Source organism: Schistocerca serialis, chromosome 2, assembly GCF_023864345.2.
Source record: "Schistocerca serialis cubense isolate TAMUIC-IGC-003099 chromosome 2, iqSchSeri2.2, whole genome shotgun sequence".
In the NCBI taxonomy this organism is placed as follows: domain Eukaryota; kingdom Metazoa; phylum Arthropoda; class Insecta; order Orthoptera; family Acrididae; genus Schistocerca; species Schistocerca serialis.
The window spans coordinates 972,337,614-972,357,066 of NC_064639.1; the positions used below are offsets into that span (position 1 = coordinate 972,337,614).

General features: G+C 44.5%; 1 protein-coding gene across 1 annotated transcript in view; it reads right to left on the minus strand.

The window, feature by feature from the left end:
- Positions 1–11,946, minus strand: part of LOC126456561 (glutamate receptor ionotropic, delta-1-like) — a 126,729-nt gene extending 114,783 nt beyond the window's left edge. Inside the window, exons 1-3 of the mRNA XM_050092307.1 lie at positions 11,703–11,946; positions 7,752–7,930; positions 2,587–2,753 (exon numbers count right to left, since the gene is read on the minus strand). Of these exons, the coding sequence (XP_049948264.1) occupies positions 2,587–2,753; positions 7,752–7,930; positions 11,703–11,946 (590 nt within the window). The remainder of the gene's footprint in view (positions 1–2,586; positions 2,754–7,751; positions 7,931–11,702) is intronic.
- Positions 11,947–19,453: the final 7,507 nt, after the last annotated feature.

Below are 19,453 nucleotides of genomic sequence, written 5' to 3' on the forward strand. Positions count from 1 at the left end.
TTTGCTCCTCACCACTTGGAAACTGCAGACTGACCTGAGACCCCCTACCTTCCCTCTGTCCTGTGTCAGGACACGGCAACGGACTGGTGATGAACGGCGTCGCATTGTGTTCAGCATTGAATCAGGGTTCTGCGCTGTCCCAAGTGCCCGTCGTCGGCGTATATGGTGGCGACCTCTGCAGAAGTCCCATTCCTCCACTGTTTTGGGGAAGCACAGATCCTCCACACACTTCACGTGTCTCTATGACCTGTCTGCGTGATGTCGAGGTACTCCAATGGCCAACAAGATCGCCGTCCCGCCGCTAGGATGCAGAATATCAAGGAGCAGTTTCAACAGTTGTGGGCCAGCTTGCCGCAGGAAACGGTACAATGGGTTTACGACACCCTTCCCAGCCGAATCAGTGCATGCATCCCAACCAGATGGGATGCAACGTTATACTGATAAATGGGCTCATACTGCAAGGTTCCTGTCAAACTTGACTCGACATTGTAGTCACTGAAATGACATTGCATGTATTCTCAACCAGTGAAGTCTGATTTGGTTTCTCATCCCCTTCTGGGTGGTTCACTCTTTTTGGACGGTCTGTCTTCACTGACTCACAGTGTACGCCATACCTCGTAGTCTGTCTCTATAACTTCATCGTTAATTTGCCTACTTTCTTTTCATTGTGTTGATGAAACTTTATTTCCCTTTGCCTGATGAAGTTCTTACGTATATATTCTTCAGTACAGTGACATAGGTTGAACAATGGAATTACGCATTTTGCTGATTTATGTCCATTGTTAGCTCGGAATCTATGAATCACAGCCAAAGCGGTAATTGATACTGATTGCTCTGTTATGTACTGTCGATCACGCCTTGCAAGTGACCCATTGAGATAAATTCAATATTGCAAGCGAGTTTGTTCCTTTGCTCGAATGAAATCCGATGATTTTTATTTACAATTTTGTGAATATCTTATACATTACAGAGAGGAAGCTGTGTGTTCTATGCTTTTTGTCTTAGTTACCTCCGTTACTGAGTAATGCAACAATTAGGGCGTTACTCCATTATTTGCAAGCGAATAGATAGTAGAATGAAGTTTTCTGTTTGGTTCAAGGATATAAGGAAATAGGTGAGGACCTAACGGAAGATGACATCCGAAAATTAGCAGGAGCAAAATGTATGTGTATCGTTCAAGACCATAATTTATAGAGAAGTCTGAATGAGGCCTTTATCAAGGGAAGAAAAAGGAATGATGATGTGACTACTTCATTTATTAAGCCCCCATTTTAACCTCTAGCAATATTTAATAGGCACTGTGGAACATTCTGTACTCTGCAAGTAGATCTGCTCCGTTTAAAGACAGACAAAAACGTTGCCTTCTCATACGTGCTCGATCATTTTGTAGACACTGTATAGAGTAATTTGCTATCTGCACTGCCTTGATTACTACATACCACCTACTTCTCACTACCTAGAATCAATGTCGCATCAGACGGCATTGGCTTTGCATAACACATCTGTACCATCGTATTCGTAACTGAACGGTGGTAATGTAGTCGATTCAGATTAGTAGCCATGCATACCAGACCTACCAGCAGCGGCATCTCTTGGTGACAACAAGCTGGGGAGGGTCAAAGTCATACGATGTAGTCTTCACCTCAACCCAAACTATAGCAGTTACTTTTTCCATATATGTGTCAGGTATATAACTGACCTACCATTGGGCAATAGAGTCCTCTCTACGATACAAGTTGTATTGGTTCAGAGAGAGAGTATGGAGTCTCTGAACAAATCCACCGTCTGGCACGTATTTTGTAAACATATGTTTGATTTGTGTAACCGATATGACATTGGACAGTAGCATCCCTTCGCGGATACAAGTTGGAGAGGTCCAGAGGGAGAGTATAAAGTCTCTAAATTAATCACAACTCTAGCATGTAGTTTGTATGTTGTGTCTGGGAAGTGCAGAACAGCAAAGAGTGGAGGCATGAGTTGAAAAACAAGTTTAATCTCTCAATTGAAGTTCACAAACACTGTCGGACGGAATTAAACACTGAGTCCCTATCACAAACATACAACACTGTCACTTCAAGTCTGTATGTGTCCGTAGTTACAAGTGATGAGCCCAAACACTTAGGGAGACTGCAGCCTGACTTCGCACTGCAGTCAATGGCGGGGTGTGAACTTTTAACTGGTCCGGGCGCTCAGGAGTACACATGCCGCCGACGAACCCAGGGTGACGTGGCATGGCTTGATTGGCCCGCAGCCGGTAGGTTGCTATGTTCCATGTGTACACCAGCGGGCATTGCTGGGGTTTCTGTGAAAGTGGCTTAGGGGTGGTTGCGCCTGCACTGTTAAGCGGCTGTGAGCTGAACGCCATCTGATTCCTGGCCGCGAAAAGCTGTGCGCCTCAGTGCGATCATTGATAATACAGCATTGTCCACATACGATTGGATTGTATAACTGACCTTCTGTTAGACAGTGCCATCATTTGGATAATACAAGTTTGGGAGGTCCAGGTTGAGAGGACTGAGTCTCTGTATGTACTGAGGTTACAATGAGTAGCTTGTCCACATACATCTCTTGGTGGTGTCAGCTCACCTGCGTATTGCTGTCTCTGGTGTGTGGAGTTCAGCCAGCACGACGTCGCTGTCCAGCGCCAAGTTGAGGTACCTGAAGCGCTCTACCAGTGGCTGGGAGGCATTCGGCTGCGCTCGGCGCAGCACCAACCACGACACATAGCTGTTGAACTGCAATTGATCGGAAGCCTGTGGACACAACAGACAATAAATATAGTCACACTCTGCCGTACCATGAAGCCCAAGAATTAAGACATTCCATAAACTTTTGGGAGGAATGTTCTCTATCCTCATCTATCCCCCTTGATTTAATTTTTCCCTGGAGTCTATCATCGATTCTACATCTGCAGCTACAGCTATACACTGTAAACCAAGGTGAAGTGCATGGCAGAACGTACTTCACATGCTGTCAAGTATTAGACTTTCTTTTTGCTCCTGTTGCACGTGAAGTGTGGGAAAAAAGACAGCTTCAGTACCTAAGTGGGTGTTGTAATTTGTCTGATCTTATCTTCACGGTCCCCTCTGGAGAGAAATTTTGGAACCCGTTCAATATACCTGGATTTCTTCCTTAATAGTGGTTCTTGAAACTTTGTAAGTAGGATGTCGTAAGACAGCTTCTGATCTGTGTCCAGTGTCTGAAGTTTAGGTTTTCTGCACTTCCCTGATGCTCTCCGATGGGTCAAACAAATCTGCCACCATTCGTTCTGCCCTCCTTTGTATACATTCAATATCCTCCACTAGAACTGCGTGATATGTGCCCAATACACCTGAGCACTATTCTACGACGTGTCGCAGAAATGATTTGTAAGCAATCTCATTTGCTGACACACTGTGGTGTCCTACTAATGAAGCGAAGTACAGCACCTGCTTTCTTACGACTGAGCTTATATGATCATTCATTTTATATCCTAACACCCAGGTATTTGTATGAGTCGGCAGACTCTACACTCATGCTCATAAATTAAGGATAATGCTGATACACGGTGAAACAACGCTGTCGTGGGCGGTTTGCGGGTTTAAATCACCTCGGGGTATGACCATGCGGTGCATTTGACCTGCGGTCGTTGCACGGTGGCACTTCCAGCAGCCCACATTCGCAGAGGTGTGTTGGTGCACGTAAGAGTACGGTGCAGCGAGTAAGTGTGCAGACGTTTTCAGACGTGCTAATGGTGATTGTGTGTTCCAGACTGTAGCGCCTAGAACCGCCTGGCCACCCCGGCCGGCGGAGGTCCACAGTGCACAACACCACAAGAAGACCGATATCTCACCATCAGTGCCCGCAGACGGCCATGGAGTACTGCAGGTAGCCTTGCTCGGGACCTTACCGCAGCCACTGGGACAGTTGTCTCCAGACACACAGTCTACAGACGACTGAACAGACATGGTTTATTCGCCTGGAGACCTGCAAGGTGCATTCCACTGACACCTGGTCACAGGAGAGCCCGTAAAGCCTGGTGTCAAGAACATAGTACATGGTCATTGGAACAGTGGTCTCAGGTTATGTTTACGGATGAGTCCAGGTATAGTCCGAACAATGATTCTCGCCGGGTTTTCATCTGACGTCAACCAGGAACCAGATACCAACCCCTTAACGTCCTTGAAAGGGACCTGTATGGAGGTCGTAGTTTGATCGTGTGGGGTGGGGTTATGATTGGTGCATGTAAACCCCTGTATGTCTTTGACAGAGGAACTGTAACACGTCAGGTGTATCGGGACGTCATTTCGCACCAGTATGGCCGCCTTTTCAGGGGTGCTGTGGGTCCCACCATCCTCCTGATGGATGATAACGCACGTTCCTACCGAGCTGCCATCGTGGAGGAGTACGTTCAAACAGAAGATATCAGGCGAATGGAGTGGCCTGCCTGTTCTCCAGTCCTCAACCCCATCGAGCACGTCTGGGATGCTCTCGGTCGACGTATTTTGTCAACTTATCACCAATACCGTGGACTTACAGATCTGTGTCGTGTGTCTGCCCTATGTGCCTATGCTATTAGTGCCAGTTTTGTGCAATGCCACGTTCTGTGGCACCACATTCTGCAATTATCCTTAATTTATGAGCATGAGTGTACTTGTGACTTTCTGATATACGTGTTTGGCTGCTCCGAAGTGCAAAATTTTAGACCTCTGAAAATTTAAAGCAAGATGCTCACACTTACAAAATTTGAAAGCTGTCTGACTGAATATTTGTGCCATATTTTTCACTCTTTTGCAGCTAGGAAAGCGCTCACTCAGGTCTTTCCTGGTCATCAGATATGACGTGAAGGCTTTGTCTGGCCTACTCTTCGGCTGATTTGACGCGAGTGAATTTTTTTGTCTGGGGTAAGCTCAAAGATGAAGTCTACGAACAATTTCCGAAACTCAAGAGAATTTAAAACCTTGCATAGTTGCAGCACGCGCGATGATATCGAAGGAATGTCTACATTCAGCCCAGAGGTACTAGCACCAGTGACTGCAAACGCGTATTGCAGCATATCCTGGACATTTGAAACACTTGATGACATAAATGGAATTTTAAGGAAGTGTTTACCACCACTTTCTTTTGTAATTTTCTTTTTGTTGCTCTTGCTCATGTAATTATGCAATTTGTGTAACTTGACATTAAACTCATATTGCGAAGTTATTGCAACAATCTTTAATCTCAACTTCTGGTTTATAAAAGCATTCAATTTTTCACGTGTATTTTTCTTTCAACGTTCGGGTAGAAACAAGAGCACTTGTTATCCATCCTTAGATGGCATTTCCTTTACCTTCCAATTGATGTGTTGGTCCAGTCACTAATAAGAATTTTCTCCACTATACTACTTTTGCATTTAAATTCTCTTAGCTACCACAAGCTAGAACGCTCAAACAAATTAACGTGACAACACAAACTTCCCAGTAAGACTGTAATCGGTTTCGTGTTAAAAACTGATATATCCTGAGTTCTAAGTATTATAATTTCTCCGAGACAAGTAATCGGGTATCAGAGAGTAAAACGCCGTTGAAATTGTCTCTTTTAGAAATAAGATACTAGCAGCACGAATTTGTAGACTTCCATTTGAAATAGTACAGTTGATACCGATATCTCTGTAAGTAATACATCTATGAAAAGATATTGTACTTAATTTGTTGGGGATTTTTCTACAATTCAATTGGGTGGAAACAGAATTACGATATCCTAAACGGTTCATGGAATATCTGAGGTGAATAGCTTAGCTAAATCGCCCTGTATACAGGTCTACAGCAAAAAATGATATCACTAAAGCAGCAGAAACGTGGAGCTGAACAAAAGAGTCGAAGATAAACTTTTGCTTCAGAAATTGGTTTCTGGCAAAGCGGAGATAACTCAAAGAAAGTTGAATAATGATTTACACGATGCTATGCGCACCAGAAAGCTTTTAGAATATGAAGAGTTGAGAGAGAAAATGGACACTGGGACTCGAGAGAAACCTCAGCCCTAAGAAAAAAAATTCCGGAAGTTACAAGTTTTACAACAGGCGGAAAGTGTCATTTAACTTTCTGGTCACGTAACTACGAGGGTCACTTCAAAAGAGATGCACACTATTTATTTTTAAATCCATCTTTTATTCTACACGTTTGAAAGTTTTACAGTGTGTAGATACATCCTTTAGGAACAATATTTTCATTTCCCCACATAATTTCCATCCCTCTCAACTGCCTTACGCCATCTTGGAACCATCGCCTGTATACCCGAACGGTAAAATTCTGGACCAACCTGTTGGAGCCACTGTTTGGCAGCGTGCACAAGGGAGTCATCATCTTCAAACCTTGTTCCACGAAGAGAGTCTTTCAGTTTCCCAAAGAGATGATAGTCACATGGAGGCAGGCCAGGACTGTAAGGCGTGTGTTTCAGTGTTGTCCATCCGAGTTTTGTGATCGCTTCCACGGTTTTTGGCCGACATGTGGCCGTGCATTGTCGTGCAACAACAAAACAACCTGCTTTTGCCGATGAAGTCGAACACGACTCAGTTGAGCTTGAAATTTCTTCAGTGTCGTCACATATGCATCAGAATTTATGGTGGTTCCACTTGGCATGGTGTCCACAAGCAAGAGTCCTTCGGGATCGAAAAACACCGTAGCCATAACTTTTCCAGCAGAAGGTGTGGTTTTGAATTTTTTTTTTCTTGGGTGAATTTGCATGATGCCACTCCATTGATTGCCTCTTCGTCTCTGCTGAAAACTGATGGAGCCATGTTTCATCACCTGTCACAATTCTTCCAAGAAATTCATCCCCACCATCCTCGTACTGTTCCAAAAGTTCGCTGTATACCGTTTTTCTTGTTTCTTTGTGAGCCACTGTCAACATCCTGGGAACCCACGTGGCACAAACCTTTTTTTAACGCCAACACTTTCAGTATTCTGCAAACACTTCCTTCCCCTATCCCAACGATGCGTGACAATTCGTTCACTGTGATGCGTCTGTCAGCAGTCACCAATTCGTTAACTCTCTGCGCATTGTCTGGAGTGTGTGCAGTACGAGGCCTGCCGCTGCGAGGACAATCCTCAATATTACCGTGCCCGCTTTCATCACGTAACCTGCTTGCCCGCCGACTACCTGTACTGAGATCGACAGCAGCATCTCCACACACCCTCTTCAACCTCTTGTGGATGTTTCCCACTGTCTCGTTTTCACAGCACAGGAATTCTATGACAGCAGGTTGCTTCTGACGAACGTCATATGTAGCAGGCATCTTGAAGAGATGCTGTGACGGCGCCACTCACGGGAACAGGTTGAACTAAGTTTGAAAACAAGCGGGGAGGATGAATCTACATACTGTAAAACTTTCACACATGCAGAATGAAAACTGTTAAAATGGTTCAAAATCGCTCTAAGCACTATGGGACTCAACATCTGTGGTCATCAGTGCCCTAGAACTTAGAACTACTTAAACCTAACTAAGCTAAGGACATCACACACATCCATGCCCGAGGCAGGATTCGAACCTGCGACCGTAGCGGTCACGCTGAAAACTGTATTTTTACAAAAATAGTGTGCATTTCTTTTGGAGTGACTCTCGTAGCAGCTTGGAAAGAAATGTCACATGTGCATTCCACAACTGCAGTTCCAAATTTTAGATTCAAATGAAGAAATTTATGATAATGACTGCGATGACCCGTCCATCCAACTGTTTACTAGTTTAAGCAACAGTATTTTTACAGTACATAACAGTGTGGTGTGAGTGTCACCTGCTGCAGCAGATCGTCCAGGTGCCTGCTGGTGGTGGGCAGCGGCAGCACGGCGCCCACCCGGTGCCTGCGAGAGGCCAGCGCAGTCGCCAGCTGCAGAGGCCCCGTCCCCAGAGGCTGCAGGCCGGTCACCAGCTGCTGGCTGTGCAGCACCGACAGCAGCGATGGCAGCCAGCACCCTGCACCAAACCAAATACCCACCATGGTAGAGTACAGCAGAACACAGCGTCCGCGTGTGGCTAACATAGATGGTCTATCAACAGAGGCTGTTGAACCATCCCTTGCAGCTGAGACAGCAACAAAGCAAGCACATCTTAAAGTTGAATCCAGCAGAACCCAGTGTCAGTGTAAGGCCTTCATGGCGACCAGGTGTAGAATTCCCATATTCAGGGCCTGCAGACCCATCTTCAGCTCCTGTGCATGCTGCAGGGATCACAAGCCGAACCCTGCAGTAAAGAAAACGCTTTCCACAACAAATCCTGCACAACTAAGTGTCTGTGGGAGACCATGGTGACCACAAGCTGTATGAAGCCCATCACTAGAGGCTGGTTGGTTAGTTGATTTGGGGGAGGGGACCAAACAGAGAGGTCATCAGTCCCATCAGGTTAAGGAAGGATGGTGAAGGAAATCGGCCATGCCCTTTCAAAAGAACGATCCTGGCACTTACCTGAAGCGATTTAGGGAAATCACAGAAAACCCAAATCAGGATGGCCAGATGTAGGTTTGAACCATCGTTCACCCAAATGCAAGTCCAGTGTGCAAACCACTGCCCCACCTCACTTGGTATCATTGGAGACTCAGACCCATCACCAGCTTATGCCAGTGGAGAGTTGATAGTAGCAAAGCAAATGTCTGCTTAAGTAGAGCCCAGCAGAATCCAGTGTGTGTGTGTGTGTGTGTGTGTGTGTGTGTGTGTGTGTGTGTGTGTGTGTATGTGTGTGTGTGTGTGTGTGCGTGTGTGTGTGTGTGTGTGTGTGTGTGTGTGTGAGAGAGAGAGAGAGAGAGAGGCCAACATGGTCACCAGCTGTATAGTGTCCATCACCAAAGCCTGCAGACTCGTCACCTGCTTCTGAATGTGGAGCCCTGACGTCAGCGAGGCGAATCCCTGCTAAAGTAGAGTCCAGTCGAATGCAGTGCCTGTGTGAGGTCTGTGTAGGGTACATGACCAGTGGTTGCAAACCCGTCACCAGCTTCTACCGGTGCAACCTTGACAGCAACCAAGCAAATGCTTACTAAAGTAGAGTCCCAAATCAAGCTGTTGGGATGGCAGCGAGAAGAGTGGGAAGGAAAGGAGACCTGACAGGGTAAGAAGTGTTCTTTTAAAGTTGGAAGAAATGGCAGGTGTCTGGGCTGATTTCGTGGTCGGGTAGGGAGAGATGTTTAACGTATCCTGAGGACGCGGAGCGCGTGAGGGAAGAGCTTGTACAGACTTTTTCTCGTTGCAGGTGATATTGATTGTGAAAAGAATGGCTGATGAATCCAATGACATCCTGGAACAACAAATCGTCATGAGTACCTGGGTTCATGATCGATCTCACACTGGGAAAAGACTGAGAGATTCTAAATGATTTCACTACTAGATTTAATATGGCTGCGCCAACGAAACCAACAATATTGCGTAGGGAGAAGAAACTGTTTGGAGCTGCTTCCGTAAAAGACAGACCACGCTCTGGAAGACTGAGAAGAAGAGCACACACAAGTGCGGAGTTGCAGCATCAGTGGAACGTACGCCGGAAAAGTCGCTATACAAGCGTTCACAGGAAATGGACATCCCATTAACGACTTTACGACCACATATGCGAACAGATTTAAACCTAAAACCGCTCATGAGTGACCAAGACTTGGAGAATCGACGTGACGGCTGTGCGCGGTTACTGGAGGTGTTCGACACAGTTCCATGAAAATGACGGATTGCACACATATCGCCTGGAGTAGATGGTGGTAATCTGACGGTGCACCCCCTCCCCCCAATCAGACCCATGCTGTTGAAAGAACATTACGCACGGATATGAGCAATGTAGAGATGGGAAAATTGAAATTAGTGGTAAGGTCTTATGGGACCCAACTACTGAGGTCATCGGTCCCTAAGCTTACACACCACTTAATCTAACTTAAACTAACTTACGCTAAAGACGACACACAAACACACCCATGCCGGGGGAGGACTCGAACCTCCGACGGGGGGAGCCGCGCGGACCGCGACAAGAAGCCCTAGATCGCGTGGCTACCCCGCGGCGTAGAGGTGGGGTAATGAGGCTTTTGGTACGGCAGAGTGTGAGAGTTGGTTCCTAAGCATGGAACGATTAGGTGTTTGATGTCAGTTTTTTGCATGAAGCATACGAACTCAAAAGGTGGAAGAGCAAAAGAGGAGTGGTGGACGGGAGGAAGAGATGGAGTGAAGAAGTGTAAACACACAGAGAGGATGAGGAGGACGACTGCATGGCGTTCGAGTATTGGGACGGAATGATAGAATTCTGGTAAGTAGGAATCCAAGAGAAATTGATATAAAATAGGACAGACATTGTAGGTGTGAAGTATAATGGGGGGATTCTCTTAGCCCCTATACGAAAAACTAATACTCTTTTATCAGCTAAAGTTTTAGCGATTCTACATAACATTTAGTGCACAATGGTACCGTTCCTTGTTTTGCGTTCCACGGCAATCATATGGTTGTTATGTTTGTACCTGGAAGATTAAATAGTTACAGTATCATTGCTGACTGCAGTAATCTCTTTGCTTCAGTGGCACGCATATTATAAATGTAGAAATTTTTTGGGCTACTTAGAGAAGAAGACGCCTGCCTGACGAGTCTCTGGGAAGAGTCGTACAACGTGTTGCTTCCTCCAACATACGTTTCGCGTAATGACCACGAGGAGAAAATTCGAGACATTAGAGCCAACACAGTGGGCTATTGACAATCATTCTTCCCAAGCATCGCCAATGGAGTAGCGATGGAGGACTCAGTTAGTGGTACAAAAAGTACCCTCCGCCGCACACCATTAAGTGACTTGCGGAGTATGCTGTAGATGTGTACTGTTCTGAGTAATTACTTTTGAATACATTATCGGAGTGACAGTGATCAATGTGTTACAAATATTTACTATTAAAAACAGTCTTGATCACGATTTATTTATTAAGGTGACCTGTTTCGACCACTACTGTGGTCATCTGCAGACCATTGAGTAGGAACCTCTTTCTGCTGGAGGATCACTAGTGATCACTAGTGATCCTCCAGCAGAAAGAGGCTCCTACTCCACTAGTGATCCTCCAGCAGAAAGAGGTTCCTACTCAATGGTCTGCAGATGACCACAGTAGTGGTCGAAACAGGTCACCTTAATAAATAAATCGTGATCAAGACTGTTTTTAATAGTAAATATTTGTTCTGAGTCATATTTTGGGGAAAAACTAACATCTCTTTCCACCTTCCGTAATTATTTACAGTGGAAATTACACCAAATGGAGACACGCCCTGGCAGCATCTTTGTATTAAGCGTAAAACAGGTGTGTGAAGCGGAGTGGTGGTCAGCAGGTATTTCTTTGCGGCATTGCGGCCCTAGTTAAGTGTTTCCTCGTAGATAACTTTTCTATTAATCCGCACCCGGTAGCTGTGTGGTCAGCGCGACACAATGTCAATCCTAAGGGCCCGGGTTCGATTCCAGGCTTGGTCGGAGATTTTCTCCGCTCAGGGACTGGGTGTTGTCCTGATCATCATCATTTCATCCCTATCGACGCGCAATTCGCCGAAGTGGCGTCAACTCGAAAGACTTGCACCCGGCGAACGGTCTACCCGACGGGAGGCCCTAGTCACACGACATTCATTCACTTTTGTACCTGCGTTCTACAACCATTAGGATATCAACAGCAGCGCGCTCAGTACGATGCAACCTCACTGGCAAGCCCGGTGCAGAGGCTCAGTGAAGGCTGCTTAAGGAGGAGAAAAGAAAACTGTACCTGCTGTGGGACTGACGAATATGACGAGCTCCCTCCAGTGGCGCCACTCGGCGTACTGCAACAGCAGCTCTCGGGCGTCCAGGTCTGCGGCGGTGAGGCTGGGGCACGGCCGCCGCCTGCGGGCCTCGCCCCCTCCCACCAGTACCATGGCCAGCACCACGAGGAGGCGGCAGACACCGCTGGCCGCCGCGCTCATAGTCTGCCGGCAAACGGCACCAGGCACGATCAGAAAATTTGCAGCCATTCATGGATTGCATGTTCCCAAACAACGGAATTTTTATAGATGTCAACGGGTCACAAGTGTTCGCGATTGGTTTGATGAACATTCTGGATAATTCGAGAGAGTGATTTAGCCACTCATATCGGACAACATGAATACCATTGAACATTTATGGGACATAGTTAAGAAGTCAGCTCGTTCACAAAATCGTGCACCGGCAACACTGCTGCAATTATGGAGGCAGCATGGTTCAATATTTCTGCAGGGGACTTCCAACAACTTGTTGAGTCCACAATAGGTCGTGTTGCTGCACTACACCGGGCAAAAGGAGGTCCGACACCATATTACGAGGTACCCCATGACTTTTGCCACCTACGTGTAGGCCGGCCGTTGTGGCCGAGCGGTTCTAGGCGCTACAGTGCGGAACCGCGCGACCGCCATGGTCGCAGGTTCGAATCCTGCCTCGGGCATGGATGTGTGTGATGTCCTTAGGTTAGTTAGGTTTAAGTAGTTCTAAGTCTAGGGGACTGATGACCTCAGATGTTAAGTCCCATAGTGTTCAGAGCTATTTGCACCACCTCCTTGTAATAGACTTTCCAGTACTTCATGGAACATCAGGAGTAAATAAATTGTAGATTATTTTTCAACGAAGTGCAACTATAAATCTGTAGATTATTTTTCAACGAAGTGCAACTATAAATCAAAATCTGAACTGTTGCTAACAAGGAGGACCTATTAATCTGTCGTTGCACTCGCTGCTTGTACAAACGCGCGAGATAAACGATTTATTTACTAAATTATAGCCACACCGTATAAAGGACGATTCGTTTCTATCAACAGCATCATCAATTTTCAATAACTGATACGAGATGCGACGATGTTGTAGCCGCTTCCTCTATGTAAAGGTCGCCGGTCGCTCACGGTCATTTCGCCCTTGCGTGCACTGTACTACATAGTGATAACGTAACTTTTGAGAATATTTCTCGTGGAGAAACAGCGATCTGGCTATAAGTACAGGGTGACACACGGGAGACAGACGGTTTTATATGAAATAATACTCAGCCAACTGCCGGCCTGTGTGGCCGTGCGATTCTAGGCGCTTCAGTCTGGAACCGCGTGACCGCTACGGTCGCAGGTTCGAATCCTGCCTCGGGTATGGATGTGTGTAGGTTGGTTAGGTTTAAGTAGTTCTAAGTTCTAGGGGACTGATGGCCACAGATGTTAAGTCCCATAGTGCTCAGAGCCATTTGAACCAACTCAGCCAACTTTAAAATTAATGCATGTTTATTTACACAAAATCAAAGCTCATTATTTTCCATTTTAGTTAACAAAGTTATTTATGAAAAATAATGTCGTCAAGGTGATGTCCATCATTTTGAAAGCAGGACTCAAGTCTCTTCTCAAAATCCTCCACCACACGGACTAAAATCTCTGCAGGGATGGCAGCAATTTCTTCAATGATTTCATTCTTGAACTCGTCCAAATTTCGTTGTTTGTGGTTATAGACACAGTTCTTAAGGTACCCCCACAGAAAAAAGTCACATACTGACAAGTCGGGAGACCTGGGAGGCCAAGGAACATTGCCAAAACGTGAGATAATCCGGCCACGAAACATGCGTCTAAGAACTGTCATTGAAGTCCAGAATGAGATTTTCACTCTGCAGCGGAGTGTGCGCTGCTATGAAACTTCCTGGCAGATTAAAACTGTGTGCCAGACCGAGGTTCGCAGGACAGCTTCTGTTAAGTTTGGAAGGTAGGAGACGAGGTGCTGGCAGAAGTAAAGCTGTGAGGACGGAGCGTGAGTCGTGCTTGGGTAGCTCAGTTGGTAGAGCACTTGCCCGCGAAAGGCGAAGGTCCCGTGTTCGAGTCTCGGTCCGGCACACAGTTTAAATCTGCCAGGAAGTTTCATGTCATTGAATTTTTTGCGGTGTGCGATGTTGCCCGATCCTGCTGGAACCAAACGTGTTTTAAGGGGATTCGTCATCTTCTTAGTTCTGGTTTCAGGAATGTTTCAAGCATACGAATGTAACGAACCGAATTAACAGTAACTGTGGCCCCGTTCTCTTCAAAAAATAAAATCCAATAATGCCAACAGAGCCAAGAGTACACCAGACTGTTACTTTTTCTGAGTGTAGAGTACGCTGGTGGATAAGGTGTGGATGCTCTGGAGCCCAGTAACGTAGGTTATGTTTATTCACGGTCCCGTTTAAATCAAAATGAGCTTCATCGCTCATCAATAAAATTTCATTTTCATTCGATCGCAAAATCACTGGCATTCTGTAAGCGAAGTCTTCTCGTACAGCAAAATCAGTTTCCTTAAGTTGTTGGACAATGAGCGTTTTGTAGGGATGGAATTTCAATTCTTTATGCAAAATTCGTCTAACCGATTCACGATTTATTCGTAACTCACTAGCATGACGTCTAGCTGACCGTCCTGGGCTTCTGACTGCCGCTTGCCTTACCCTTTCAACATGTTCTGGTGTTGTTACTCTGCGTCTCGGGCCAGGATGCTTCTTATCCAGTATGTTTCCAGTTAATCTGAAGTTTTCCACCCATCTGAGGATTGTGTTACGGCTCGGAACAGCTCCATGTCGACCGACATTAAACTGCGCACGAAACAATCGCTGCATAGCGATAATAGACTCACCACTTTTCACGAAACTGTCATAGACAAACACTCGACGTTGCAAGCCCCACTGCTCCATAGTGACTGAGTAAATGAAATGGCGTCTTTTGTGGATCAGAACCATCTCCACCACGACCACCTCCCACCACTGCGCCCTCAGTACTACGCGGTTCAAAACCGTCCGTCTCCCGTGTGTCACCCTGTACAAAAAATTAATTTATTTTAATAAAATTTACATGCATTGTAGTATAGGTTTTGCATTATTTTTCTATATAATCACTATTTACCTCAATACATTTTGTCATCCGCAGGACGAGTTTTTTGATTCCTGTGTCATACACGTCACGCGCCGCCTTTTTCAGCAAGTTCATCACCTCTATTTTCACCTCGTCGTCGTCGGAAAAGCGTTTTCCACAAAGGGGTTCTTTCAATTTAGCGGCCAGATTATAGTCACAAGGTGTCGAGATCGGGGCTGTGAGGGGTGTGGCTTAAAACATCCCAGCCAAACGAAATCAACAACTCTTGTGTTGCACAAGCGGTGTGCGGATGCGCATTGTAATGAGGGAGACACATTCCCATTTTCAGCATCCAGTGACGTTTGTTTTGCATGTTTCTGCGATGTTTCTTCATGGTCTCACAATGTCTTGCAGCATTTATTGTTTCACCTCTTTGCAAAAAATCAACGAGCAGAACGCCTTTTCCCGCTGTTCCACAGCAATTGTCTGTGTTATGTCGGAAGGAAAGAACAGCTGAACAGCTTTGTGAAGATGTTGTAGGTAAGCAGCCTACTCACGCAATATAGAATTCATATGCTTTCCATTGTGTGCCAGCCTAGTCCGGTCTAACTAGCTATGACATCACGAATGTTGCGCAATACCTTAAAAGTAAAGTAAATGATCTGAAAAGTTAATAGCATGTCAGGAGTGATCCTAAAATAATAATGTGTTAAGTTTCACTTTAATAATTCTAACAGTTTTTCGAAATTTGGACATTTTACGTAAAAATCATCGGCGCAACAGGAAGGTGCTAGAAACTTCAAAATTTATATTCGGATTTCTTTTTCATTGTAATTTAATGGAAACAGCATGCTGGATCTCACAAAGTAATATTTTGGTTGAAATTCACGATTTTCTGTTTTTGTGGCCTAAAAGTATGGAAGCAAGATAGATTAAGTAAGTGACAGATAAAGCTAGGATGTTTAGACTTAGGTAGAAGGGAGATACGCTATAATAACAAAGACATAAGAAGTTTCCAAAATGTAGCTATAAAACTATAGCTGTAGCGTCTCTCCAAAGGGCAAGTTCATAGCTTATCTATTGCGTGCAGTACAACTAAAATAATTCTCCCGGCAAAAGTATTTAACCTAGTCACATCATAATTTTATTACAGACACTTATCTGTGTGCTGATAGCACAATTGGTTTGAGAGCTTCATTGGCCTTCAGAGAATGAAGCAATTAATTATTTAGTAACTCGAAGTGGTGTCCTGCTAGCCGCAGCGGCTAGTCAGGAACGCAAATGTCGGCTGCGCCTTCGGCGGTCCGCACCGGGCTATGTAAGTAAGAGCGCTGCAAGCTTGAGTGAGGCCCCAGTTCTCTTCTACATTCGTATCAGCGCACACTCCCTGTCGGAAGCCGCGTCGCATATATGCAGTTGCAAGGAACAGCCTTGGATGCCATATTATGTAACTCAGTATGCACGTAACAATGAGTTCGCATTGTGGTAAAGTGTTAATTGCAGAACGACTTCAGTGATTTATTCTTACTTAGCGTATGTCGTATTTTCACGTTTCGCCGCAGGACAGACCTTCTACCATTACTAGCGTGGCACTTGATGAGTATTAACATCAAATTTTGGCGAGCATTCACTTTGAACATTTACATCGATAACGATTGTGGAACAGTTTCGTTATCTAGGGATAACAGCATGCGCACAATAGACTCTGAACAGCTCTGATATTACAATAGCTGATAGTAGCATTTATTGGGTAAACATTTGTCTGGAACTTTAGGCTTTTCTTTTTCAGAATATAGTGAAAATTGTTATAGCAAACTGCATTTTCTATGAATCCCAGACATCATCCTAAATCCTCATCGTAATGAATTTCAGTGATCAATAACTTTATTTCTCCATCAGAGTGGGCACAGTGAACTTTAATTACAGGCATCAGGTTTCTGCTAATCACTTTCTGGTTGCCAACAGTGTAGTTAGACAGCCTGTGTTCAGAACGGCAACAATACAATAGAGAATAGATTCTCCACGCGCTGTCCCACAACGTGAAGAACAATTTTTCTCAAAACGACGGTTGTATAACGACAATATCATCGAAAATATTGCAATAATTACCAATTATTGCGATTTGGACTGTATTATAAGGAAAAATGTAATACATTAACTTCAAACTCCAACCAAAACCATTATACTTGTTTGACAACTGCTTCTACTATATATAATGTTTTAAACGTGTATAATGCGCGTATGTAGGTGTGTTTCACTGCTGTTCAATTTAAATCACTATGCATAAAAATAGGAATCACTGGTGGCAAACACTAGCCCAAAAGACTATCATAGGAATTGTCAGTATGTTATCATATTTTTCAGTGTCAACAGGCATTATGAGTTCAAACTAATTCGTTCAACATTACAGTGGGAGAACGCATTTGTGAGCCATTCAACAAGCTAACAATTAGCCATCTTCTTTGAATAACTCGATGGAATGCTGACCGACAACGTCGAAAACCACCGATATCTCGACAGGTAACCCTCCCTTTCACTTTTTGGTATTTTCCAATTCGTGCCATTAATGACAGGGGTTTACGTGTCGGAATACTGGAGTTTTTGACGAATTTATACAGCCACATTCTCGCAAGTAATACAACAGGCTGCGAAAATCTTAACTTTTCCTTGGGCAATGTGTTGAACATTATCGTCTGATTACTTCACAGGCTACATAGGCGTAATCAGTAAAAGCTAGGAAGTTCTCATGTACAGTGTATGTAGTTGATATGTTGACAAAAACGTTTTTAAACCATGAGTCTTTAAAACTAAGAAAGATCATTACTTTACTTTGTTTTAAGTCTTCGTCGTAATACCATATGCTATCTGAATCCATGTCCGACTCTGAATCCATGTCCGACCAATCTCATTGTAAATTTAGGATGATACGTTCAAGGCTATTATCCATCTTCACCTCCCTGTGAAAGTCTTGTCTTTGAAACTTTTGAGCGTGACACACACAATGTGCCCACGCTGAAGGGGGATGCTGTCCATTGTTTCATGCACAAGCCTTTCAGTGTCTGTTATCTTGAATGTTTTTTTTTCCAGATAGCTTGTAACCTGTGCGCAAATTAATTCTGTCGGATTATATTGACAGTAATATAAGGGTAAACGCAAAACTGTGTGACCACATTCACATACAAGAAAGCCAAATTTGTACATTCTGTCGCGTATTTTTTGTAAATTCACGAGCTGCAGGAGTTTAGCACGAGTCTGGCTTATATTGTCCGGAATATTTTTGTTTCTCAGCCATAGTATATCCCCTTTCTTGGTACTCGAACTTTGTCATTTCTCTGTAACATCTGAATGATAACTGGCACGATAACTACAATGGCCGACTTCGAAGTTAGGTATGGCAAAAATTGTTCAGTGAATCACTTCTGAAACGTGACAGTGTTCATTTCCGAACGGTAGGCTCTACTGTTTTTCTTACACCTAAATACAAGTTTACTCTCAGAAACCAAATCAGAAGAAGAGTCAGCATGCAGAATAAGTATCCGAGAACCTTTTCCTAAGGGAACGTTAAAACCGCCAGCACCATCACTCGTTTTCCAGTAGGTATTCATGGAATGATTCTGATTCGCCCAAGTTTTATCAAGGTAGTACATTGCAGAACTACCTTCTCCTCTTCTATAGTGCATCTTTATAACAGATGTGCTTCGTGCTGCTTCTATGTCACTTCTTTCAATTAAAAACTCTCTTCTTAACAAGTTTAAAAGCAATATATTTTTAAAAATTTTACACTGACGAAACGCTGCCTTTGAAGCACAATTGAAGCACAATTGTAACAACTTTTTGTGATGTTGGGTAATCTCTTCTTATACACATTTCAAACACTGAGCGCTTTAAAACGTCGTTGTCAAAACCACCTATTTGAGTTACAAGTTTCTTGCGCTTTCGATGATTTTCAGGCGACACGAAAACAAATTCTCCTGCGGTTTGTAGAGCTCCGACACTTTTGTTTTACTATTCTCTGCACAGTTCTCTTGCCGACACGTGCTTTTGCAGTTCGTTCTGGAGTCGTCAAACTGTCAAAAATAGAAGTAACGGTTTCAGATACGCATTTGAAGAGGCTATAAATGCGGGACGTAAACCTCCTCGACTGCTTGTGAAGCATCTACATCTACATGATTACTCTGCAGTTCACAATTAAGTGCCTGGTAGAGCGTTCATACATCCACCTTCAAGCTATTTCTCTATCATTCACACGAACGCTTTTATTTTTCCTTACGAGTTCTAATTTCTCTTACTTTATTGGGCTGAACATTCCTCCCTACGTAGGGGGCGCCAACAGAGTATTTTCAAACTCTGAGGATAAAGTTGGCGACTGAAATGTCATGAGGAAATCCTGCCATAACGAAAAACGTCTTTCTTTTGATGATTGCCACCCCAATTCGCGTATCGTATCCGTGGCAGTCTCTTACCTATTTCGCGAAAATACAAAACGAGCTGCCCTTCTTTGAATTTTTTCGATCAGTTCTATTTGCTGTGGATCCCACACATGAGAGCAATACTCCAGAATAAGGCGGAAAAGCATAGTGTAAGTAGTCTCTTTAGTAGACCTCTTTTGCCCGCAGCTCGTGGTCTCGCGGTCGCGCTCTCGCTTCCCGAGCACGGAGTCCCGGGTTCG